Source organism: Magallana gigas, chromosome 2 (genome assembly GCF_963853765.1).
Source record: "Magallana gigas chromosome 2, xbMagGiga1.1, whole genome shotgun sequence".
Lineage (NCBI taxonomy): Eukaryota > Metazoa > Mollusca > Bivalvia > Ostreida > Ostreidae > Magallana > Magallana gigas.
Window position 1 is genome coordinate 14,864,258 of NC_088854.1, and position 25,908 is coordinate 14,890,165.

General features: G+C 33.1%; 3 protein-coding genes and 1 long non-coding RNA gene across 7 annotated transcripts; 3 read left to right on the plus strand and 1 right to left on the minus strand.

Annotated features, from left to right (window-relative positions):
* Positions 1–3,738: 3,738 nt before the first annotated feature.
* On the plus strand, positions 3,739–4,608 carry LOC105338014 (uncharacterized). Its single transcript, XR_010710800.1, has 2 exons — positions 3,739–3,816; positions 4,164–4,608. It is a non-coding gene; the product is annotated as an uncharacterized lncRNA (long non-coding RNA).
* Positions 4,609–5,702: 1,094 nt separating this feature from the next.
* On the plus strand, positions 5,703–9,519 carry LOC105338012 (tetraspanin-9). Of its 2 annotated transcripts, none has more exons than XM_011442978.4 (8): positions 5,703–5,838; positions 6,237–6,392; positions 6,822–7,052; positions 7,463–7,537; positions 7,666–7,767; positions 8,467–8,649; positions 9,048–9,131; positions 9,247–9,519. In XM_011442978.4, exons 2-8 carry the CDS (start codon positions 6,333–6,335, stop codon positions 9,409–9,411), a joined length of 900 nt encoding a protein of 299 aa, XP_011441280.2. In that variant the 5' UTR covers positions 5,703–5,838; positions 6,237–6,332; the 3' UTR covers positions 9,412–9,519. The 2 variants fall into 2 exon arrangements, with proteins under 2 accessions (XP_011441280.2, XP_011441279.2); XM_011442977.4 differs by having other exon boundaries at positions 5,793–5,994.
* A 1,080-nt stretch (positions 9,520–10,599) lies between these two features.
* On the minus strand, positions 10,600–13,225 carry LOC105338011 (leukocyte surface antigen CD53). Of its 2 annotated transcripts, none has more exons than XM_020071359.3 (7): positions 12,994–13,225; positions 12,643–12,873; positions 12,405–12,479; positions 12,175–12,276; positions 11,825–12,019; positions 11,590–11,673; positions 10,600–10,803 (listed from the first exon to the last, which is right to left on the minus strand). In XM_020071359.3, exons 1-7 carry the CDS (start codon positions 13,051–13,053, stop codon positions 10,723–10,725), a joined length of 828 nt encoding a protein of 275 aa, XP_019926918.2. In that variant the 5' UTR covers positions 13,054–13,225; the 3' UTR covers positions 10,600–10,722. The 2 variants fall into 2 exon arrangements, with proteins under 2 accessions (XP_019926918.2, XP_011441278.2); XM_011442976.4 differs by lacking the exon at positions 10,600–10,803 and adding an exon at positions 10,820–11,346.
* Positions 13,226–17,935: 4,710 nt separating this feature from the next.
* On the plus strand, positions 17,936–24,042 carry LOC105338010 (tetraspanin-9). 2 transcript variants are annotated; one of them, XM_034448155.2, is made up of 8 exons: positions 17,936–18,030; positions 18,176–18,246; positions 22,101–22,316; positions 22,474–22,542; positions 22,685–22,807; positions 22,912–23,064; positions 23,243–23,326; positions 23,669–24,042. In XM_034448155.2, the coding sequence occupies exons 2-8, from the start codon at positions 18,184–18,186 to the stop codon at positions 23,732–23,734; spliced, it is 774 nt and encodes a 257-aa protein (XP_034304046.2). In that variant the 5' UTR covers positions 17,936–18,030; positions 18,176–18,183; the 3' UTR covers positions 23,735–24,042. The 2 variants fall into 2 exon arrangements, with proteins under 2 accessions (XP_034304046.2, XP_034304045.2); XM_034448154.2 differs by having other exon boundaries at positions 17,992–18,068.
* Positions 24,043–25,908: the final 1,866 nt, after the last annotated feature.

The following is a 25,908-nucleotide window of genomic DNA, read 5'->3' on the forward strand; positions in this document are numbered from 1 at the left end:
TACCTTGAGAAAAAAATTTAAAGTAGAAGCCAAACCTAGGTGTAAATTTTAACATAATGCATGTTTGTCAATAGTTATCTAGAACACATTGTGACCTATTATACCTTGAGCTCGAAAATCAGAAGAGCCCGAGCTTTTCCTATTTATTTAGTATGCTTACTTTTAAATCTTTCAAGTGGTATTTCTATATAAAATAATTTACATCATAAATAATTGGTGACCTTTTATCAAAAATGTACTGTGTAGCAAGCCAAATGTCAGCCTTACCAAAAGATCATAAGATATAGGTGGGAGAAAATTCGATAACCATGGTAACAAAAATTCCTGACATTTGATCTCCTGTCTTGATTTGTGCACGATATTCACGGGTCTTCCAAAGGATGACTGGACAGCTAGGACTACTGAAATACTGGCCAGATAGGGCAAGGTCACTAATGACCTTTGTGTGAAGTATTGTCACCAATTTATTAATGGGACATGTTTAACGGACAAGGTCATTTGAAAGAAATATTAATTTAAGGTTTGTTAACTAAAGGTTGCATGGGACATCTGTCGATTTTAATTAAGGAATAATTAATCATTCTTTGAGTATTATGAGGTGATAATTTTGGTTAGGGCGTGATCAAATCCAATAAAGCTCGAAGGGCTTTATGATAGATTTGATCACGCCCCGATAGAAATTATCACCTCATAATATTCCAAGAATGATTTCTTATTACTTATATTTATTTAAGCCATCGTACATTTATAAATAAGCAAACCCCACTGGTGCCTCAATTTGGCGTCGTTTGAAGTTATGGGTTATATAGTACAAAATCGATACGTAGTGTTATCACAGGCAAAGTAAATATTGTGGATTAAAGCACAGTTCTATTAATATATTTTCACTGGTTTCGAATTTTCAAATTTTACTATATTTAACTAAAAACAATGCGTTTTAAACATTTTTGGAAAGATGAAACTTTTCAAATCCCGAATTCGAACTTATGAATTACAAATTTTGAAAAAGAAAACTACACGTGATATACTAGTACTTATATGTAAAATCAAGTCAATTATTATCAGCCAAAGAGAAAAGGAACCAAAGATGACCAGCACGCTGTTGTCAGTCACAGAGCTTATGACCAAATACAATGGTTACAGTGGAACTGAAGAATATAAAAGTAAACCGAATTTGACTGTACCAAAATAAGTTGGACCTCATATACGTATTATTCTATGGTAAGACAGTACGTCATACTCACTCGTATATATATAATGTAGCAATATGCTATGTTCCTTTGGCCTTCATGAAATATTTATGAACAATAACAAATAGTAGGATATGTATCAAAAATTTGCCTGCCTATGAATTTCGCACTTTGCTGAAGTTGAATAAAAATATGTCCATACAATGTTTGCAATAGGCACATGTATAGCCATGAGAGCCACAAAGAGTTAAATGAAACGAACAAGAAACATGTTCTCCGAGACGAATTGAATAGCTTGAAAATGTACATTCGTTATATTTTGCGAATGGGAGAAGTAAGAACAGATTCTAACAATATAAACAGCGTTGTCTCTCCAGAGCATATAGGAAAATTGTATTTTATAGTGGATTAATAATCAATATTCGCGAGATTTGATCAGACTTACTTCTTTCATAATTAACTTTTGTTTAGATTTAGCGGTACCTAGTGTGGAATTCACATTTTAAATGTGGTCTTGATAAGAAGTTCTATTTTATGGCTTTTTCCAAGTTAATAGTTCATAGTCCATTTCGAATGCACATACCGGTATATGTACTTATAAACCGGTTTATGCAAAAATGTTTGAGAAAATTCTAAAAATTTGCTTTTACAAGTGTGTAAAAGAACAGATAAGAATAAATTATCGATCGATTTTGATGAAGTAATACAGTAATTTGAAATCTACTCACATAGTTCATTATATTTGCAGGCTTTAGAGATTCATCTATCTTTACTAAGCTGATTAAAATGGCAATAGGCTGGGTTGTTGGTATCGAAGAAATGTCAGATATAGTGCATATCCAAATTAATAGTATTTTTTCATTTTTTTTTTTTTTTATGGTTTTTGATTGATTATATCATTTTCTTCAAGACATTTATTGGAGATTTAGATGATTAGTCTGTGTTCTCAGACTAAAACCTGTCACTAAAAACGATGTGATAAACATATTCCTGAGGGTGGGGGTCGGAGGTACTAAACAACAAGTTGTTAAATGAGTACAAGTAATTTAAAACTTTATTTTTAGAGGAATAGAAGCTTAAATCATTGCGACCTTTTTATTTTATTTTATTTTCATTTTTAGTACTTTTACACTTTTGGTGATAGTGGTTATTTAAACAAAAAAATTCCTTCTTTGGGGATTCATTCGGGATATGAAGGTTGCGACATTGCAGAAATAATACGTAACCCGCGTTAGCGGGTTATATAATTTTTTTTCTGCAATGATCGCTACCTTCATAACCTGCATGAATCATCAAAGAAAGCATTTTATCATTTATATTACCATCTTTCTTTTAACTTATTAATAAATTGATTATGAAAAGTTCACTAAATTACTGTTAACGTACATAAGTACGTTAGCTATAATATAAACGAAACAGCCAAATCGTATCCTGTGATACTTTGAGTCTAACATCATTATGATTATTTCGAGCAGTCCGTGGTTTTTCTTAGGTCGCTTTTGGCTACGACCAATCGATAAACAGGGCGTGTCAATTCCATTCCTGTTAATTTCTTATCAGTTTCAGCCGTTGTAGATTTTGACCAATCGATAAACGGGGCATGTAGATTTCAGTCTAGCTGTTTCTATAGAGCTTTGAATTGACTACAAGTTTCTAAAAGAAACTTATAGTCAATTCTAAATCTAGTCAAGACAAAGGAGAAATAATACTTGGTAGATGTAAATATAGATTAATCTTTTATGATAAATACAAATTGAGCGCGATCTTAAAGGGACTTGGACACTATTTTAGCTTAAAATTTTCATAGTGTATTTTGTTTATTCTAAATGTCATTGTCAATGTGGATGTTTTTAGTGCTTTGTCAAAATTTCAGAGTCAAATATCGAGTTACTAGCGAGTTACAGAGGTTAGAATTCTTTGCTCGAGTCCTGTTATTGTTTACATATGTGGTTGATAGGTACATGTACATGTACAAGTTTCAAATTAAATGTTGCTTTTTGTTTTTGATAAAATTATTTATGAACACATTAAATCAGTTAATCTTGTTGTCCACATGTTATATTGTCAAAGAAATGGTAATTTCTTTTCTTTACATTATTTGTAAACAAATATACTTTTTAAGACTCGAGCTTTGTTTACATAACAACGACTTACCGGTATTTCCTCCTTATCTCACTTGTAACTTGACTTTTAACATTCAAATCTTAGTGAATCATTCAAATACACCATTAAACCATTTTATACAAAAAAATCAAAATAAAATGTTCATCTCAAATCGTGTGTAAGTCCCTTTCATGAGGGTTTTATAGGGAAATGTAGTTCGATCGTAAAAAAAATTGTTTGATTTGTATGACAGTATTGTCATGTTGTAAACTTTGAATTCACTGGAGGGCAATCATAAATACTAGATTTACGACATGCTACATGTACATCTATAACTAGACTTTTGGTAATCATTGATAGTTTTGTACAGTGGCGGTTTTCGTGGAACATAATTTGGTGTTGCTAATAACTTAGCCTGTCTGGGCTGTCTCAAGCGGACCACCGTACAAAACTTCGGAGTTATTCCTCTTGACTTGTGTAATGTTTACGAGTCTGCTAGATTCATTGTTGTCATTACAGTCGGGTATGTAATATATTTAAAATGATGTTACAAATTATCTTACAAAAAAAGTGTGAATAATTTATTGATAGAACGTGGGCAGTGTAATTTTATGGATTATAAACATTAATAATGTTGTTGTGTATACTTTGACAGGTGGTACTTAAAACCAGAAAAACCCTTGGATCTTACTTGTTCATTGGCAAAATGTTTTAATAAAGTTTCTCACTTAACCATAATCATTACAATCGAAATGACTTTTTCATTTTATAACGGTGTTAAAGGTAAGTTTTTAAGTTTAAACGATTCAGAAAATTTATCTGATGTTGATTTCATATTTTTGTTTCTTTTCTTTTTTACAAAATATTTAGTTTCAAAAAATGGATAATGCCAAACCAGGGGATCTGAAAGTGGAAAAGTGGAACGAAGAGAAAGACGGAAAGTTATCAGAATCTAGTTTGGAACAAAAACTTCGAAGACAAGGATATAAGTTCATTAGATACGATTTTCCACCAGGAATGCATTTTCCCGATCACACCCATGGGGTGTCTAAGAAAGACGCCATTTTGAGAGGACAGATGAAGTTTTGTATGTATGGACAGACCGTTATTCTTGGCCCAGGGGACATGATTCAGGTGCCTCAGGACAGAGTTCATAACGCTACGGTGGTAGGAAAGGATTTCTTGGTGTTTTATGATGCTACTAGAGATCCAAACGCCGAAATCACTAAAGAAGAACTCGACTCTGAAGAAAATTGAGATTAATTTGAAGCGTTCACTAGTTTTTATGTTATATAAAGTTTGCTTTTAAAAGATATTTTGGGTTGAACTTGTTTATACATGTATCTTTGCCTTTTTAAAAACTGATTTATACTGCATGTTAATGTATTGATTATAATTATAAGTATATCAATACGAAGTTAATTCTAATGTTAATCTAGCGATATCTATGTTTCTAAACGATTAAAACTTCAAAACGCCATTATGCTATCATAATCACAATATTTTATTTTAAATCATGCATGAAAAGGATCGATGATGACTGCATGCAATTTTAAACATCGCTTGGTAATATATCTTGACTTGACAGAAAAATCGAGCGATGCTTCCATTGCTTTGGTTATTTACAATCCTGGGTTATTCCGCGAATTTCCGCGTAATAAATTATTGTTTAATTCATGTTAATCTCTCGCTTTACTAGGATCTTGGCAAAAAATAAAGGTATTGATTTATAAAATGAATTATGAACGCCAACGGTAAATTTTTTTTTTATAGAAAAATGTTCTCAAAAATGAAAATCTGCTTGAAAATCACGAGGTTTGTGTTCAACATTGGATTAAGGGAGGAAAAATTCTTAGCAAATTACATATTAATAATAAAAATCGATTTTAAACGTGTTCTTTGTCATCCAGAGATAATGATATAAATTAATTTTTTTTTAAAAATTGATTTGATTGACCCGTGATATAGCGTGATACGCGAAATCATTTTATAATTAAATACTCAAGTTGAAGTTTCGTGCACTGCTAAGAGGTGAGAAATGACAAATTTGATAAAGCAAAATTTACACAGTTTTTATCCCACTTACGAGGTTAAGCTGAATACCATATTTTGCTATATTTGCTAATTCTGCAATGCCTCTTATGCACTTAAATTATAGTTTGTATGTATCTGATATACTTTTTTTATTTTAAGGAATACTGTGGCTTAGGTTCATACCATATCTCATTAAACTAGGAATATATTTTTTATCCTAATAGAAGTATTTAAATTTGATTTTTCATACGCCATTTGTAAAGTAAATAGCCGTTAAGAGAGTAATGAATATAATTGTGTGGTCTGTATCCCCTGATTTGCTGTTTCCTAGTCATCCTGTACATCCACTATATTACGGGTTTTATCGCCAGCCATCATCGGTCCGTAGCATGGATTACCTATGGTCACCTGTGTTGACTTGCACACCTGAGTGGCCCTTTCCCCGTCTAACGATTAGTTTTAAACCTTTCACCACTGTGGCCTTCACATAGCTGTTAAGAGAGAATGTTACGTAAGTATTTCGAAATTGAAACCGGTTAGAATTTATGCAGTATGTAAATTCCTTCTGTCGATACGGTTTGGATGATTTTCATGCGGGAGACAGACTTGTAAAGGTGGAGGTAACGGCGATGGATTCTTGCTAAGTAGTGGACGTCACGTTGGTTTGGTAGGTCAAGTCAAGTCAACACGCGTGAATGATTTATTAATCTTTGACAATATGCCATTTTTTTTACCCTATGTCAGCTGAAATATTGAATTAAAACTGCAAGATCCACCCCTGATGTGACATTTCTATCGATCCTCGATTCCGCCCTGGGCGATCGTTAAATATTTGTGTCTCTAATGATCAAAGTGGCTTGATAAAAAGAGGTCGAGAGTGCAATACTTTTAAGTATATATGTTTTGTAGAAGTTTATAAAACGTCTTATCAGCGTTGACATAATACAACAACAGAGAAACAGTAACTATGGAAGCTAGGGAGGAGACAGAGGGTCCGCCTACATCATGAACCTGTTAGGATCAGCTGGCGCCATCTTCCTCATCATCCTGAACCTCGTGGTCATAGTAAGTGTCGCCCAAACAGCATTAAAGGAGGCTGGGTAGTCAACAAATTACCCGTCATATCTACCTTAACTTTTTTTAATGATTTGCTTGGCTATAAACTACTACATAGTAAAAAAAACATTTCTTAACTTTAAAATTTGAAATTCACAGGATGAATCTGTGCCATTCAGTTAACCGAAATGTGACTGAAAGGTTACTGAATGGTGACTTCATGGCATAGCTGTGCCATTCAGTCACCTTTCCAGACCTTTCAGTTAACATCCAGTTGACTGAATGGCAGAGTTCATCCTGTGATTTTAATAGTCTAAATATGCCCACGACCATCCAGTCCCCTTTATCAATTACCATTATTAAAAGTCTTTAGAAAGGTGGAGACATTTCGTGTACATTGACTGACTGCAGCGTGTATAAATATTCCCACAATTTCAGCTCCTGGGCCTGGGTTTAATTATCATCGGATCCCTGGTGTACAAAGAATCTGGGCTGGTCAATGATGACATATCCCCGGTACTGAATGCCATCACTGGCGGAGATTTCACCCTCTCGGACCTCATCAGGATCATCGCTGTCGTCATCATTGTCATCGGGGTGTTCTCATTCTTGGTCTCTGGCGCCGGAATTATCGGGACCTGCGGAAAGTTCCGACCAGTTCTTGTTGTCGTAAGATCTTGGTATTTGCATCAGTATAACTGCATGAAAAATGTTCCACCGATAATATATACTTAAACAAATCAACTTCTTTGCATCCATTTTACTATTGGCATACAAATATATGACAATTATTGGTGACAACAACCACAAAACATCTGGGAAAAATCACGTATATACCAATAAACATAGTCCATAGGAAACATATAAGTCATTATATGAATAAATATATACAGTGAATTTTGGTTGATCAGCTGACTATGTATGTGTTATGAATACTATACAATTGAGAGACTTATTTGAGCTAAAGACTATCAAAGAAGACAATGCCCGAAAACTGTTGTTGGATTTTTTGTTCCACTTTACTGTTTATCATAAATGAAAGGCACTGTCAATATCTGTGTTTGGTTTTGCATTTTCAGTATATGGTGATCGTATTTCTTTGTGGCGTCACAGAAATTTTCGTTCTTGCTGAAGTAGCAAAATTGAAAATAAAGGTAAAGACTTTCCCAGGTCTTTGTAAGAAAAAAGCTGCAATTTCTGTTTTTTAAACCAAGTTTAAATTTAAAAATTTATTGATTTTATATAATGAGAAATAGATCCTATATTTTATTTTACATTGCAGCTAAACAATGCCATTAAAGGAGAATTGCTCAAAGTTTTGTCTTATTACAAAGGCTACAACTTAGACCTAATATCCATTGCTTGGAACCTCATATTCTATTTGGTATGACTTCATTGAAATACTCTTCCCGGCATGCATGTTAACTTGATTTAATACGTATTGCTTTAAGCTTTAGTTTATACACTTCAAACAGACGACAGACCAAAATTAAAATAACATTGTACATACCAATCCTATTTTCTAGTATTGAAGCACTGAGTTAAAAGCTAGCTTGGTATCTTATTCAAGTCATCTTTATCGTCAGTGTTTTTGTTCTTCTTTTATTCGGGGAATGCGGTGGGGTGTATCTAAAGAGATGTAATGAAGGTCTTAACATGTAAATGTTAAACGCCTTGAGCCAAAATGTATAATATTAATGTGTAAAGCTCTGATATTCTCAGACAATTGTTATAAAAAATAATAAAATCAAATTGGGGGGGGGGGGGTTTAATGCACACTGGTGTTCATTAGAATACAACACAACCTTGTAGTTTTATAATGTAACTCATTCATTAATTGTTATTGAATCGTATTTTGATTTTTAAACTGGGGACACGTTATTCACAACGATTACTCTGTTTTACATATTTTCAAATGAATATTATTAATAAATTTATTTTACAAATTTCTAAAAATGTTCATATAATACCTTGAATGTTCTAGTGTACTAGACATTATTTATGCCAGGCGTTATGATTAGCTTTTTAAAATGTGTATAATAAAGTCACACGTATTATGATATATTTTGGCTTATTTTTGTAGTTTGAATGCTGTGGAGTAAACAAACAATCGGTTGTAGATGACTTCCAGTCGACAGCATGGTCTAGAGGAAGTGACGTCATACCAGGATATTGCTGCAGAGAAGCTACGCTTACAACGGCTGCAACCTTGAATGGAACTTCTTGTACAATGACCCCGACTGCACAGAATGCATATATGAATTCTGTAAGAGATCGACTTTTACGGGCGTTTTAATCTTACATAGCTTTTCTTATATAGACAACTTTATTCAATAAGAGGAGATCAAATAGTTGATATACTTGGGGGTTTTTTAACGATCAATAATAGCAATACTCTCTGTATTAATTACATATATAGTACCTGAAACTAAGGACTGGTATATACGATTTATGATCTTTAGTCTTTTGATAACATGATTATTTCGATTTTTTATTCGGTCTTGGGGGTTCTTTATCGAGTAAGATTTATAAGTTCATATCGTCACGTTTAAAAGCATGCTATTGTTACATTATGTAATTTCTGTACTTTGAATTCGTGTGATTCATGATTTTAAGGTGAAAATACACACTATATTACTGATGCCCTTGTGTTTTGCACTGTAGGGTTGTTACGACTTCTTGAACGACCGACTCACAAAATACAGTGACGGGGTGGTATCTGTCGCTTCCTTTATCTTACTGACAGAGGTATGTCAGCTCTCATTCATATGTTTACATCACTCATTATTGATGGAATTTGTACCTCGATCTCGATCAGTTTTTATACAAGCCACTTTGACTGTATGAATTGATTTTTTTTAAGTTGATGGCAATCGTTGCAACCTTGATCCTGTTTTGGCAAATAACGGTTGACGTAGATCACAAAAAGGCAGCAAAGAGAACCGGACGGGTGATCGACATGCCCGCTTCCGGCGGAGATCAGCTACAGATGGAGTCGGGTGTGGTGACTAGTACCGCTGTGGTGTGATTCTATTCGACCATTTTATGTCTACTTGAAACTGTTCTTGGGTGCTTTATATTTTTATTTTACTTTTAACACAAAACATATCAAGAGACGATGAAGTAGGGACACTTTCTTCATCCTGCCAGTATTATTTTATTTTTAAAACAGTTTCACCCTCAACCCGTCAAAAACATGCACTTCTTTTTGTACATTAGAAGTAAGCATTTTCACACCGAATCAAACGACAAGTTATTTTAGTATTCTGCTGGCATGTTCCATGTAGCATTTTCCTGTAGTAACTGGTTTTAGCAGTTATTGATGGAATTGCTGAAAATGCCATCTGTTTTTAATGTTATGTAATAAAATGATTTTCAAAATATGAAGTATATTTGATTATATTTAATCCATTCATGTTTTCTTTCAATTGTTCATTTATATGTATTTTTCTATTTATTTGTATTTTAACCAAATTTGGCATAGCTAGTCTTGGTAGTTACATGTAGGGTTGATAGATGGCGGAAAACCAATTTAGAGTATTGATGGAAATAAAGGTTCATACCGTTTCTTGACAACCATGATATCTTTATAATTCAAGATGACAAAGCTAATAAATGTGGATACATTTGCATTTGATTGAATTTTTGAAACAGAAGGCATTTTATTAATGATTTCGTCAAAGCTGTTGAACCATGTGGCGAGTCTGCGCCTTACCTGCGTACATTTTTATCACGTGAACCGATAGCTATTTCTCACCGTGAGGTAGGAATGATTGACAGGTGCATGATATTATAACTTTTGATAATACCGTAGTAGAGCTAAGTCTTTGTTAAATATTCCCTGGACCGATATCGCTTCAAAGTAAAAGAAAGTATTATTTTATATTACGTTGTGTGACATATTGCGCAACACAAGTAGGATTCTCAAAAAGTTTCACCGTGTTTGCTCAAAGCTTAAGATAACATTTTTTCTGCAGTTGCGAACTGTCCTTTAGGCAGCTTGTCTGTATCCCGGAAGACGCATGTCTTAATGTTACATAACAAGAATACCAATTTCGAAAGTGTAGATTAAAATAAAATAAAACCTGGTCATCATTCAAATTCGATTTCAATGCTTCTCATCGTGCAAAGAAACAAAAACACGGTATTGATTTTGTTGTTTATATAAGAAAATCAATATTTAGAAAAGTATATCATAAGTACAAAAAATTGATGTTTACACTGTTTACAATGTTAATTTATATCCATATGTATGACAAAAAATAAAACAACATCTGATTGCATACATGTCCCTGCCAAGTACACCAATCTATATATAAACACATTATTATAGTCTTTTTCATTTTTTCTCATTGACTTCATATTCGACATCGTTTTTCATTTGAGACAACATTCCAAATGCTGCAATGACTGCACAGATCTGTAAGTCAAGATACAGCGTTGCGTTAGTCAGGACCACAAATGGAAGATGTTTACAAAGACTTTATTCATAATCAATCAAAAACACACAAACATATGTATACAGGTAAATTCAGTTAAGCATTTCTACATGCCGTTAAAAGTATGTACACCTTTGGGGACTAAAGCAACTACTTAACAAAAGCACATAATGAACAAGTCGTACGTCTAATGCCTTGACAAATTATACAATATACTTTCTGTTATTCCCTCACGCTATATATACAAAGTATTATGCTTCATGCACGAGATCGGGTCGTCCTCGCGTCCCATTTATCTAGGTCTGAGACAAGCACAATTCCTAGCGAGACTTAACCCGTAAAAAATGCTTTGAAAAAAGACTTTGGTTCGAATAAAATCAGCATCGCATAGCTTTGTCGCTATATCGCCCAATCAACACTTTCGACAGTTTCTTATGTTGGATTTATTTCCGCCGGTGGGATTACGATTCAACTTCTTTTTGCAACTGACGAGCCATCAAGAAAGCAAATGCTACGGCAATTATCTGTAAAAGTATGGATAAGGATATAGGGGGTTTGTCTCTACAAATCGTCAATTCAGGCACAGCCATTTAAATTTTTTTTTTTTACAGTTAAAGGTGATTAGAATTATCTAGAATTAATTTTCCTTGGAATTTTTCGTTTTCAATGTCAATCGAACTATTTCATAGCTTCTTACAATCAATGGACCTTAAAAATGATCTTTAGCATTTTTTTTATCTTATTGATAGTATGAAACTCTTTCTTACCTCAATTATCACAAGGACAACGCCAATAGCGATGAATGTACTGCTGTATGGATTCATTATGTTCGACATTTCGTTGTAGCATCCCTGTAAAAAGGAAAGTAACATAAATCTTTAGTTTAATGACATATTTTTAATTTGTTGGGAGTTATCTGCCCAAGGACGAAATTGGTTTACGCATAATAAACAAATATGCGTAAATAAAATGGATGAATGGTCAGGTCAAGTATTTCTTTACCCTATCAATGTAAGCGGTCACGGTTGATGGATTGATGGTACACAGTTGATTGATGTTGAAGTCGGCAGTGTTTGGATCCGCGCCCACACAGCAGTGACCCGGGATGATGGATTGGCCTCTGAGGGGGTTCAACCACCAGATACTGCTCACAAAGTCGTTTCCTAGAATAACAGGATTCACTCCGCAACAGTGGAACTGTGGGGACAAAAAATAACATATCTACTTGCTAGAATACGTTGTCAAAGCACGTATTTGTACGTATAGCGAAACAAAGTTTTATGAATGCAATTTTTAAAATTGCATTGAACCTTTAAGTAATTTACCTATATACGTTATTATTTTAAACTTACGGTCAAGAAGAGGAAATTCCAAGCCCTTGTCAGTTGATTTGCGGCATTTCCATCATACCTCTGGATAAGGTTCAACATCTGGTCTTTAATGGAGGCCACCATCTACAAGAACAAAAAATATATGAAGCATTTAGTACAATTATTTTTCATAAGATTTCGATAAAGATATTTTTGGCATTTTCTTTACGATGTTTTTTAAACTTAAAATTGATACATTATTGGTCTTTTACCTCATGTTTGAAAGTGAACCATCCTCCAAGAGCGACGAATTCAAGAAGTAAGATGATTATTATAACCGCTCCGTACTGTAATACAAAATTAAGATACTAGTAGATATAGAATTAATTCGATGAACTTTGTATCTGCTTGTGAAAATACAAATCGCATAGAATCTTTTATGACCTTTCTTAAGTTTAAATGAGAATCGATTTAATAAACGTTATCACTCGTGATTACAAATATGCTTACTATAATTAGTAACAGCCTCATTCTAGTGATTGCACCTGCAATACCAATGATGGCTATGACAACAGCGAAAAGACCCAGGGATACTCCGAATCCGGCGAGAGCTTTCACAAGGCTGCCCATTTTAAAAGATCCGATGGAAATGTTCTCTAGCAATGGCATATACTGTGCGGCATACGCCCCTCCTTTTTCATTCATAATTGCCCCGCCGATCAGTAATGAAATGCCAGCAATCTACAAGTTGATAAAAAATTATTTTAAAAATATTAAATATTATCATGAAGATGGAGTTTAATAGAAAAATGTATTGCGTATCAAACAATAATATGCGAAAAGTATGCAAAGGAAACTTACCAAAAAGAAAATGTTGATGACAACAAGAAAAACCATCCCGACACGGCCTAAAAGATTCATCTTGGCGGATTCTTCTTTATCCAGGTCAATGTAACAAACTTTCAAATCGCCGTCCCAAACACTAACACAGGACAAAGAGGCTATTCTAGAGCGAGACTTCAGTTTTTTAGCTCAACTTTGCCAAGTACAGCAGAAGCCTTAGATATTGCACACCCTTTCCTCTACAGGAGTACTGACCTTCTGATGAAATGAGCTGACAATCTTTCATTTTAATATGGATGGGGTACGGACGGATGATGAATCAAATCGGTTGCTCATTTAGAAGATATGAAATTACTATGCTGAAAAAATGTGTCAGTGTACATTCACCTGACACGGTTTCTAAACGCTGAATGCCCAATCATGCGTAACTGGCAATGAATTACATTCTTGAGTAAATATTACGTGTTATGTTGTAAAAACACTTGTAATGGCATCACAAGGAAAATATTTACAAGGTTATCGTAAGTAATAGAATATTCTCTGAAACTGGATAAATGATGATTAATTAGAAAAATGGTCTGAAAGCATACATACAAATTAAATGACGATCTAATATAATATTTTTTTGGTCTTCTAAAGAGAGCTTTATTGGTTAATCAACCAAAATTAAATTTAGAATACTTACGACTGTTGGAAAAATCATAATAAATTGCTTTGAGTGTTATTGAATTTATTGTCTCTGTTAGATATTTAGTCTGAGGATGTATGGTTAATTACAACTTTTTGATATGTCTCTTCGTTATTTTTCAATGAAATTTTTATTTTTGCCAGGCAGTTTTTTAACAGAGCCTACCAATCTCATTATCGCAAACTTCTTGGACTGAATTGACTAAAATCTATAGAAGTAAAAAAACAATACAATGTATTTGTCTTTGTTTCGCTCAAATTTTGTTATTATCTCCTTATGTTAAATGTAATAATTCACACAGTTCAATAAATAATGTTTATGTAGATTTATTTTATTTACTTGAACACATTCAAATAATATCCAATTTTCTAAACATTCATTTCATTTTTTCCCCAACATAATAACATAAGACTTGTTGCAATCGATGACTAAAATCGTTTGTTGACTTTTCTATAAAACATTTTGTCATTGGTCACTGGTACCGCCCTGAGCAATACATTACTGACATGCAATTTTTGGATTTAGATTTGAAGCCTTGGGGAATACGAAACAACCGGTGACGAAGTTTATCACTTCATCGGAAATAAGAATTGAAAAAAGTTTATATCACTTACAGTTGGCTTTTATGTCTTTTTTTCAACAATAATTCACGTTGTTTGTCTTTTCATACTATGAAAATGTTGGGAAAATGAATTGGTATTATTGTAGCATTGGATTCTTTGTCATGTGGAATAGTATCAAATTGGATTAAGGTAGGGAAAATCCATAGGCAATTTTTTTTAAAAATGTCAATAGCACCTCTCTCTCTCCCTCTCTCTCTCTCTCTCTCTCTCTCTCTCATTAGTTTGTTTTCTTCTTTTTCTTTTACAATCAAGTATTATTAGATGACTATCATTCTAAGAATCATTTTATTTTAAAAGCTTTAAAGTATAAAAACTGAAATAAAAGGAGCATCTAAAAAAAACAACACTAAAATTATCGGGCTTTGGTTCGAGATAATTTTCATACAATGTTTCAATTCTAAAATGTACGATGCAATTTGTCAAAATAAAGCAGAAGAACTTTTCACATGATTTTTGTTATTTTTTTATTACTTTTACTTAATGGTGAAAAAACAAATAATATCATACATGTTAGTCATATTGCAGCATAAATGCAATGGAAAGACTGGTATTGGACGTCTTCGTCGGAAACCACTTGGATTTATTAGCTCCCCCCTTATTTGGAAAAGGACTATTTGCGGTATCCGGGTGGTGGCTGGGGACGATGTACATGTATCGTATTATGTATACTACAAAATATGTCCAAATGCCGATTTCACAAGACCAATGTATATTGGTTTGGTTTTTTTTAGTAAATTGGGCGGATATAATCCCGCAAAAAGTATGATTTTCTCAATTCCATTAATTGTGAATTTATAATAATGTTTTAATCTATTTTATGCAAAAAGTATATTTAATTAATTTTTATACCTATTCATTTAGCCCAGAAGGCTTATTTGAGATTCGACATTATAAATTATAAACAATTATCCTAACAATCAAATCATGAATATGAAAACCTGGATTTTGGCAAAATCAAGCTTTTCTTTAAATAGAAATCATCCGTGTAAGCTATTTTCTACATTTGAATGTAATATAATCACTTACAAATTTTTTTAAATAACATAGATAAATTAGTTTATGCATGTAAACACATGTAATGTGTTTATTCGCCCCTGGTACGTTTAACCCCGGATTGTACTTTATCCAGATTGTGTAAATAAAAAGCTGTAAGTAAAGTGAGATTATTTTATTTGTTTTCATCTTAATAGCATTCACCGGTTTCTGCTATTAATCAGAGTATTGTTTGTCACTTTTGTAGACGCTTGGTCTATAAACTAATTATTAAGATATAATCACGTTGAAAAAATATCAATCATGTATTAAGTTGTTTTTTTTTATCACAAAATGTAAAGTCTCTTTCTCCTAATGAAACATCTTATGGGTCTACCGTTCTATCAAGGAGAATATATATAATCTATACCATGAAAGGTAGGGGTGGTTGGTGCCAATTCATTGACAGTGCTCTGACAAAAAAGTTCAATTATTGGTTGAAAAAAATAATACCTCCAAAATTGATTTCATGTATTCTTTTATTTATTTTTTATTTAGTTTGTTATAAATTCATTTTATCAACAAGAAAGAGTGGAGTGCATATATCAAATCTCCACTCAAATCCCAGCCAAATTTGACATCATTTGAAGAAGAAAAATATGTCCTTGGTATGTAAGCAACTCTCTAAACATGTAAACATGCACTGCAAACATCTGTGAACATAGGAATTTACAGCACTACAACATAACTCATGTAGTCGGACAAAATTCAATCGAAAAGTAAGTATGTAAGAAATTTGGGAATCCATTGACGTTTTCGGCAAAGACAGCTGCCTTTGCACAATATTTTGCACTAATTATCCAAATTGTTTAATTTTTATGCTATATTCCGTGTATGTGTTATGCTCTTTATCCCACAATTTATCGTGGATTTTCGCCCCCATTGCTTATTTCTACTGAAAAACCCTTACCCCTCACCCCACCCCCACATGTATACACATACTCTCTCTCTCCCTCTCTCTCTCCCTCCCTCTCTCTCTCTCTCTCTCTCTCTCTCTCTCTCTCTCTCTCTGTCTCTCTGTCTCTCTCTCTCTCTCTCTCTCTCTCTCTCTCTCTCTGTGTACATGTACAGGTTTTTAAAGCAAAAAAGTCATTTTTAAAAGTATGAATCGGGATTTCGTACGAATGAACCTTCTGGGCTTTCGTATATTTACATAAACTCTTAGAACTTACATCATACAATAATCCAATAAAATTGACTTCTTTATTTGGATTTTTTTTACTACATCAGGCATTTTACATTGATAGGTATGAAAAGAGTTTCGTAATTTATACTTTTGAAACTTAGTCAATGGTTTAAGAAGAGCATCTTCCTCTTCATTTTTAATCGTAAGGAGGATCAAACTAGATTAACTAACTAACTAACTGACTCAATCAATTGATGCATGTGTCATAATTAAGTAAAAAATGAAATTGATTTTCATAGACAAGCAGGCGGACGAAAAATGGTTCACATTCAGGGTTCCATGGGCACTCAGTGGGTGAAGTGTAAGTCCGACTGGGTAATAGGGAGACAAAATGTACCCAGGACAGGACAAGGATTTTACAGAGATTGGTTGTTTGACCTTTATATTTGAACTTCGTGTAGAATATTAATTCAAGGTCACTGCACGCTTTCACCCACAGGTATTCTGTGGGTGAAGTTTGACCAACCCGATCAAGATGGAGAAAAAACCGTGCTAGGAACAGGGATTACAGAAGGATTTTTCGACTTTGGCAAAGGTAACGGAAATATATTACGGACATATGGAATAGGATGGACGGACACACAAACATCACTCTATGAAACTTGCTGAGTCCCTAATTATTTGGTTGGGTAAGAGAAAAAGGTCTGTTGAACAGCATGTGTTAAAAATGCTGGTTTTAATGTCATTTATTACCTGCAATAACCATGAATTAATCACGGATTGACAATTCTTGATACAAATAAAATCCATAGAGTTAAAAACTATATCAACATATTGGAGTTTATGTCGCGTGTACGTTCTGCTTCGTCTTGACTTTACCAAGCATGAATAACGTTCTGGATGTAGAATTGAACATTCTGGTGTATTCGCTAAAATTAATTTGATTTTTTTCTACTTATCTTAACATGTCCAATGAGTAAATAAAATGATTACATAAGAACTCTGTGCGGTGTATGGTTATTCAAACAAACTTGGCAGATCTGAACATTTGTCAATATTCTGGAGCAGTTTGATTGTCAGGGTCTGTTCTCATTTTCTTGAATACCTGTAGAGTGTAAGGTTGAATCTGCCTATCATAACACCTAGTTGTAAAATAAAGATTATAGAAATGTATTGCTATAGATTACTCTAACTTTTGCCATAAAGAAATATATAAATAAATGCAACAGCAATAAAGAGAATTGAAATTAAATCATCACAATTATAACCTGAATATTCAGAAAAAAGAGCAAAATGACCGAATCTATTTCTTCTATTATACATTGTCATTTTACGGGACTGGAGGACAACAAAAAATTAATTTAGCAAAACAACGCAGTTTGCTTGGGTACAGACACAGTGGTTGGAGATAAATTTGCAACAATCGACACTTTTATCAGCCCATCCAAACATTGCGACAAGGCATTGGCCAATGCGGGCCGAGGAGAAAACCGAGTCACTGATATCCGTTTCTATGTTTCCAGTAAAGCTTTAAATCTTATCTTATCAAGGTTTGGTTAAAGCACAGGGTCTGCCTTTGCTAAACGGTACAAACACAGAAAATCATTTATTTCAAGTGCAAGTGGTAAACTTAAGACCGGGTTTTGATTTCATTTATCTTATTTCTTATATAGAATTTTCCTTATGCGGTGCGATACATTGTATTCCTTAAAATTTTAATTTAATTTTAAGGCTTAAAAATGGGGAGCACAGGAGCATGTTGCGCAAAGCTATTTCTTGGAATATTAAATACACTATTTCTGGTAAGTTGTTGACGAATACTTTAATAACCTCTGTGAATTTCTATGAAAGTTCAATATTTTTAGACTTTTGTTTAAACAATTGGAAAACGAATATCGTACAAAATCTATTTTCAAACTTTTAAAATCCCATTATTTGTTAGAAAAAGGGTTGTAATTTGTCCGATTGCTGTATAATGTGTACATAAAAATAAATGGAAAAAAAAGATGAAAAAAAAGTGCGTGAAAGAAGCTAGCATGTCTCTGTATTATCTTTACATCATTATCTAGTATGTGTTCAATGAAATGAAAACTATTAAACTTCTGTCAAAATTTACACGTGAATGAACAAGTCATCTTAAGAAGAGCAAGAAACCTAAAATCACTGTTATTGTGATTCTTTTTCCACCTAAAGTCATACTTATATTATAAGTAAGCATAGATAATAAATAATATCAATAAGATACCAATCTTTAACCAAAAAAATCATTATTGAGATATTGATCTGAAAAAAAAAATTGCATCTTATGACGCATCGGTTTCAAAATAACAGTAAAGAACAAGTTGGTGTCTTTATTTTCGATTACATGTATCAATTTTAATAACTCTCCTGTTTTGATATTTGTCCTAACAACCGACGTATGAAACAGGAATATCAATAACGCCAATGTTAATATCTTCGTGGATATAACAGCAGTCTGACGCGTTAAGTCCCGCATTTTTATTGTTAGTTATCTTGAAATGGGGAGGTTCTATGCTGATGTCTTTCAAATATTTCCCGATCTCGCATAGTTATCAAATAAACAGGAGATAATGAATTTTTCATACATATAGCCCAGCATATGAAACGTACGAAATTTTGAGAAGGTCAATCGATTTTCTCCTTATTTACACTACTAGTTTGTGAAATTGTCACCTCGGCCAGGTCGATGTATACTCTTTCATCTCACTCCATCCTAAGTACAGAATTCTGAATTAAGAATAAAAACATAACAAATTTAAAGTCTACTATGATTAGATTTTTGCAAACTTTTTAAAGTACATGTTCCCAAATAGATGTACCATTTTCAAACATGTATTTCAGATTTAGTTGTTTCATGTAATAAAAAATCTCTCCAGATTAAAATATTTCAATTTTAATAATATTTAATTTTAATAAGAATGTTCATTAGGATTCATACATTTTGTAATTTCCTTGATTCATTATAATCTTTGTCTCCTTTTCCTTCCAAACTGCAAAAACATCAAATCTGATTAAAATCTCGAGAGCAGTAGCGTTTTAGAACGGCTGATTTTAATCAGATTGCAAATACACCATGCCATCAAGGAAGGAGTCTTCTCGTTATCAGACATCCTTCTTATATTAAGAAATTCATTAAATTTTCATACAGTCAAGCAGATCATATAACCAAATGATTCTATCAGTTTAATCAAATTTAACCTTCTTGTTTTCGTATCAAGGTCAGGTCAAGGTCACAAACAAGTTTCAATTCTTCACTAAAATGATAGAATATTAGAATGTATATCAGCTCATATTACCAAATTGGAATTAATATCTAAACTGAAATTGGTATTGCTTAGCCCGCATTTCTTCTAATTTTCTTAAATTTTGAAGATATTTTGATTATTTTTTAATGCTTCCAATATTAAAATATTTCTGATTTTTACATATTTTGAAGACCCTACATTTAAGGAATGGATTTAAGTTCTACCTATGTTATTTAAGAAATAAACAACGTTATTTAGTGAACATGGCGTTATGAATAGCAATTGCTCTGTTGGCATATTCCATGATGCGCGCTAGCGCATCATGGAAAATATGCCAGCAGAGCAGTTGCTATTCATAATGCCATGTTCACTAAATAATCGTTGTTTATTACTTATATTTGCATTTTACCACTTGCAAATACCCTGTATTAGCCTAGACCTTGACATTTAGCTATTACATCAAAAGTAAACATTCAGACATTAATGTATCTTTTTAATTCGCATAGATTTGTTAACAGAATCAATGATATGTTATATAACAGTAATTCCTTTAAAATGTTATCAAAAACATGTTTTAATATTACATGTAAATACGTCAGTTTTAATGGAGTTGGAGAAAAACACATGATGTATCGTATAGTGGTTTAAATCTATAACGTCATGGAAAAGTTTATAGGCCTATAACGTTACACCTTTATGACGTCATAGTATACTGACAGAGCAATTGCGATTATAGAGAAATAATTGCAGCTCCTCCGTATGGGCTTACAGTGGGAAAGAACAATGGAAATGCAAATATTACGATATTTAAGTATTGAATCCTTATTTTTTGAAAGATATAGTCTCATAACTGCAACGGTGTGTGCATACAAATTGAATAACGCGCGTTAGCGCGTTATGAAAATTTGTTTGCACACACCGTTGCAGTTATGAGACCATATCTTTCAAAAAATAAGGATTTAATGCTTATATTTACATTTTTTTTACATTCTTGCCTTCTACGCAAATGCGAATTATACCTCAAAATTACTGTACTATCCTATGGGTAAGTTTAAATTAATGGAAGAGCCACTGTAACAGCCACAAGCGTGATCTTTGATTTTCGCTTGTGACGTTGTATTAATCAGCGTTTAACGTTTGTGACGTCACAATTAAAACTCGTCAATTAACCTTTTAGTACCCTTTCTGCGTTATGGTGCTATATCTGCAGTAGCTTTACATGCAAGATATACGTGGAATGTAAATAAATAACATAACTTGGGGCAGTTTATGCTTTATAAACCGCGAAACGGTTTATAAAAAAGCGTAAACTGTTCCAAGTTATGTTATACTCGTATAACATAGGTAGAACTTAAATTTATTCCTTATAATTTAATTTTTTAGTACTAAAATCAGAAAATATAGCCCACTAATTAGTTAAAAGATGTTAATTTGTACAAAATTTAAACGTAACGTCAAGCGGAATAATACGTTTTGCACGCGCGTCGTATTGTGACGTAGGCAAGTTATGTTATACGAGATATATGAATTATTGTTTAGCCAACAAATGAGGCGTTACAATCAGAATTAAATTATAAAGAAATAATTTAATTCTGGTTGTAACGCGCTTTCTGATTGGCTTAAAAATTATTTTATATTGTATAAAGAATGTTGCCTAAGTCATAGTAAGACTAACGTCAAACATGTACATGTATTAATCCGCCTGACGTTACGTTTGAATTTTGTACAATTTGATGACATTTTAAAGATCAAATGACTGTTTTTATCTGCATTTGATAGCAAAAAATTAAATTTTAAGCAATGAATGCAATATTAATTAGTTTTATGCGATATAAAATGGTTTGGGGCAGTTTACGCTTTTTTATAAACCGCTTCAAAAAGCTAATAAAAAAATGTAAATTGGTAGGCAAATCATTATTTTAAAAACATATTCTGAAATCGTACCTTATCATTAGTTCACATTAGTTGAAAAAAAAATCCGACATTAATATTTTTGTTTTAAAATGTTAAATAGTCTCATGAATCTACAGTAATTCGGAATTGCAAAGACATGTGATATTTTCCTACGCCAATGTTCCGCCAAAAATATATAGTCCTATTAGATTCTAAACTTTGATTACTATTTCTATGCCAAGTTGTATGATTGTAAAAAAAAAAAAGAAAAATATGATATTCTAATTTCCTTTTATCTTGATTTAATGACATTTAATCAATTAATTTACTTTTGACTTCACTTTAAGCGATCATTAAGCTACTATATGTATTGCGCATTGTTGAATTCCTGTGCAATATTCGTCATCTTGTCATTCAAATAAAAAAAATGATGCCTTTCGATTCTATGAACTCTGAGAATTTTCTTTGAATCTACAGACATTTCGACTCTTTTCCAGCTCATTGGACTGGCGCTGATCGCCGCCGGGTCTCTGGTTGTCGTGGGATCTGACTTCATAGCCTCGGCGCTAAAAGCCTTTGAGGGAATTCCCGCGATATCCAACGTAGTCAGTGGTCTGGCATGGGCCCTGATCGGACTGGGAATATTCCTAGTCGTTATGGGGGTGCTAGGAGGGTGCGGTGCTTGTTGTAGCATCAAAGTCTTCCTGATTGGCGTGAGTATATAGGGGAAACGTCCATGATATGCATATGTATTGCAGTTTTTAATAATGCATGTGTTTTGGTGGGTTTTTCTCGTTTTTGCTTTTGTTAAAATTATGCCATTCTTTATCATTGTTCAGAGTAGTTTAACAATTTTCTATCTTTGACCAGTATGTGGTCGTCATGATCATCCTCATTGTGGCTGAGATCACGTTTGTCGCACTTTTGTTTTCAGACACGGTATGTAGTTTTTTTTCTTTATAAGTTTAGTTATTGTTCCTTTGGGAACAGAAGATTTGTAATCCTAAACAGTATTAATTATTTTTTAACGTTTTTTTAAATATTATGAATCATTTTTATAATTTATACATTTTTACTATAGCTCAAAAACTTGCTGTCAGATCCCCTGACCAAGGAGATAAAGAAGTACCAGCCAATCATTGATTCCGGTGGTAATTTCAACACAGATCCACAAAGCAGAGCCATGGATCTCCTATTTATAAATGTAATTACAGAGAGAGAGAGAGAGAGAGAGAGAGAGAGAGAGAGAGAGAGAGAGAGAGAGAGAGAGAGAGAGAGATTAACAAGAGTTTATTTATTTTGGTATAGATGCAATGCTGTGGATGGAATGATTACAATGATTTACCAAGTGTGCCGCAGTCCTGTTGTAAAGGTTTCTCGGAAGACATCCTGAACGCAGCCAATCCCTCGTCAATAAATGCCCATACTTGTGCAAAAATGACACCTACATTTTTCAACAGAGTAAGTGCGACTCTACATAATGGTTCCTGTTCTGGAGTTGATGTTTTCCTAATGTTTGTTTGTATTTTATTGATTAAGTTTCATTTTTCTCAAGTGTAAAAGCATTATATCATTTTATAGCATTAAAAGTTGAATTAGTGATATAAATGACCAATGATATGGGATTTTTTTTTATTAGGGGTGCTACAAGGCTGTGATAGACCTGATCGAGGACAATAAACCAATGACCATAGGAATCCTGGTGGGGCTGTTTGTGTTTCAGGTATGCTCTTACCCTGGTTACTAGTATTGTTTTAAGAATACACTCATTACTTGTACGGGAAACATAGTTCTCCAAGCATATTCATCGAAAAAAGTTTTCAAGCTTGTTTATTGAAAATTAAGAATTTCAAGCTTATATGTCGAAGACAACATCTTTAAACAAGCAACGAAACAAACTTTCTTAAAACATTGGTTGCTTACCAGTTTGTTCTTTACAAGAACTTTAGGTTTCTGATTTGAAATTTCGTCAATTGTCATGTTCCTAAATGGCTTAATTTGCGTTGAAATTTCCCGGTATAGTATATTGCTACTAGGAATTAATGTGGGTTTTTATTATTTCCAGATTCTATGCATTGTGTTTGCGATATGGATTGTGAAGGACAGTTCCAAAATCAACCCTGTCGATTAACCTAGACACGTGGTGTCGCCTTGATTAGATAAATACCGTTTATTATTTCTCATGATCAAAATACGGAAATGAAGAGAAAAGTTAGTGTTGACGTGATAGTCTAAACAACACAGTATCATTATTCAGAACAGTGGTTTCGATGCACCCCAATCACCTCTTTATCATGCAATGACAAATGACACTGTAGACTTTCAAGAACTCTGAACATTTCTTTTTAAAATTTGAGTGTTTTTATCCATTCTTGATATGCGTATGATCATTTTCATAAAATAATGCGTTTGCATGTTCCTGTTCTCAAATGCTTGAATATACTTATCGTTTATTGTTGTTCGGGGGGGAGGGGGGGGGGGGGGGGGTCGGAGTTACATTTGATGGAATTAACAATTGAAATCACATGGAGTCAAACTAGAACGTGAATGTTCTATTGTTTTATTGTTCAGATTTGTTCATTTTTTGACAACACACAATTTATATTTCTTCATTCTGATATAATACATATTTGTTTTGGTTAGTTTTTATGTGCTAGCTTATCACTTAGACCAATGCGTTTTACAATGTAAAGTGTCCTCGTATTTTACCAATTTATGGATTACTTATCTTGGCCGGGGATTTTGATAACTGATTACACGAAGATTCATATCTTACTGAAAAATGAAAACAGTTTTGTTTCTCAATAGACAACTCAATTCATTATTTTCAGTAAATTATTTGTAACTAGAAATATGTATTTTTTTTTTAGATAAATTATGATAAAAATTGCAATTACGAGACATTTTAACGCCCTCATCATCCGTCCGTTACTTTTTGAAATATTTTGAAATATTGCCAGCTAAATATACCGTACGTCGTGCCATTATTTAAATGGAATAGGTTTTTTTTTTCATTTTTACATTGATAAAAGCTTTAAATACTTATCTTTGACTGTTTTCTTTTGTGCCAATTTCTTTTTATTATGTTGTGTTTTATCGATCATTAAACCGCTTTGAATGAAAAATATGGTAACTCTAACTTTGTTTTTAGTGGTTTTAGTTTTCTGTTGACTCAGAAAATGTATCATTTTGTGCGGGAGTGACAGTCGGGGTGTGAGATTCAATTCTTTTTTCTTTATTCTTGTAGACATTGAACTTCCCTGAATTTTCTGTACATTGTTATACAGGATTTTCTTTTGAATTGCTTGACATAGAAAATCCTTTAAAATTCAATTTTGGTCCCGAAACAAACAATATGTTCAACATATATAGGGAAAAGCCTACCAATTATTTTCCCATAGAACTCCATACAAACGTTATGACCTCTCAGTACTTTACTATAATAGTGACAGTCCAATTTTTGGTATCATTTGAAACTTCAATTCAAGACCTTTCAAGAAATGACCCCAAAAATATAGGGTCCCGTGGCGTTTATAGGTCAAATTTGCAGTTGTTTACAACTTACAGCGATCGGCAGTAAATGTCACTCTAAATAAAAAATCAACCCCCACCCCTACAATTTTTCCTAGTGTTGCTATATTCTTTAAAATATTCTCCCATTCCATCATTTATTTTAAAAACTAATATTTTTACTACAAAATGAGAATTGTCACATACCTGAATTCAGCCAATCGTGTAACGCCTACCCATTCATTCCTGATTACAACGTTCTGTAAATTTTTCTCTGATGTAAACATCCGGGGGTTTGGTACTCTCATTCCAACAGACCTTGCTTAGAAGTCGTATATCTAAATAGAGTTATCTCTCTTTCTACGCAAAAAAGATCACTAGAACTAGAAATTTCACCCAGGGGTAGAAACTATTTAGCTGGGCAGAACTACGCACTGCTATAGCCTATGCTCATTTTTCGAAAATGATGCATGATAAATTGATACTGGGGTCAGAGTTTTACAACTTTGCCTGATATTCCCTCGGTTATCATTACTCTGCTTTTGTACCTATTGTTGCTGACATCATGTAAGCAAAAGATACAGGAAACCATGAAGATCCCAGTAAAAGTAGTTAAAACCTTCAGTATCATGTAACCTGTTGTTACAGTCATTGTGAGAAGTTATAAAGGAGACGTGGGAATCCGACTGTACACCCTTGTCCGTGTATGTATTCGTTTCTTCGTCATACATTACAAGTGTTAAACGCGTATAAATCTAACAGCCCTCTTATTCATAATTCATGGAAAGTTACATT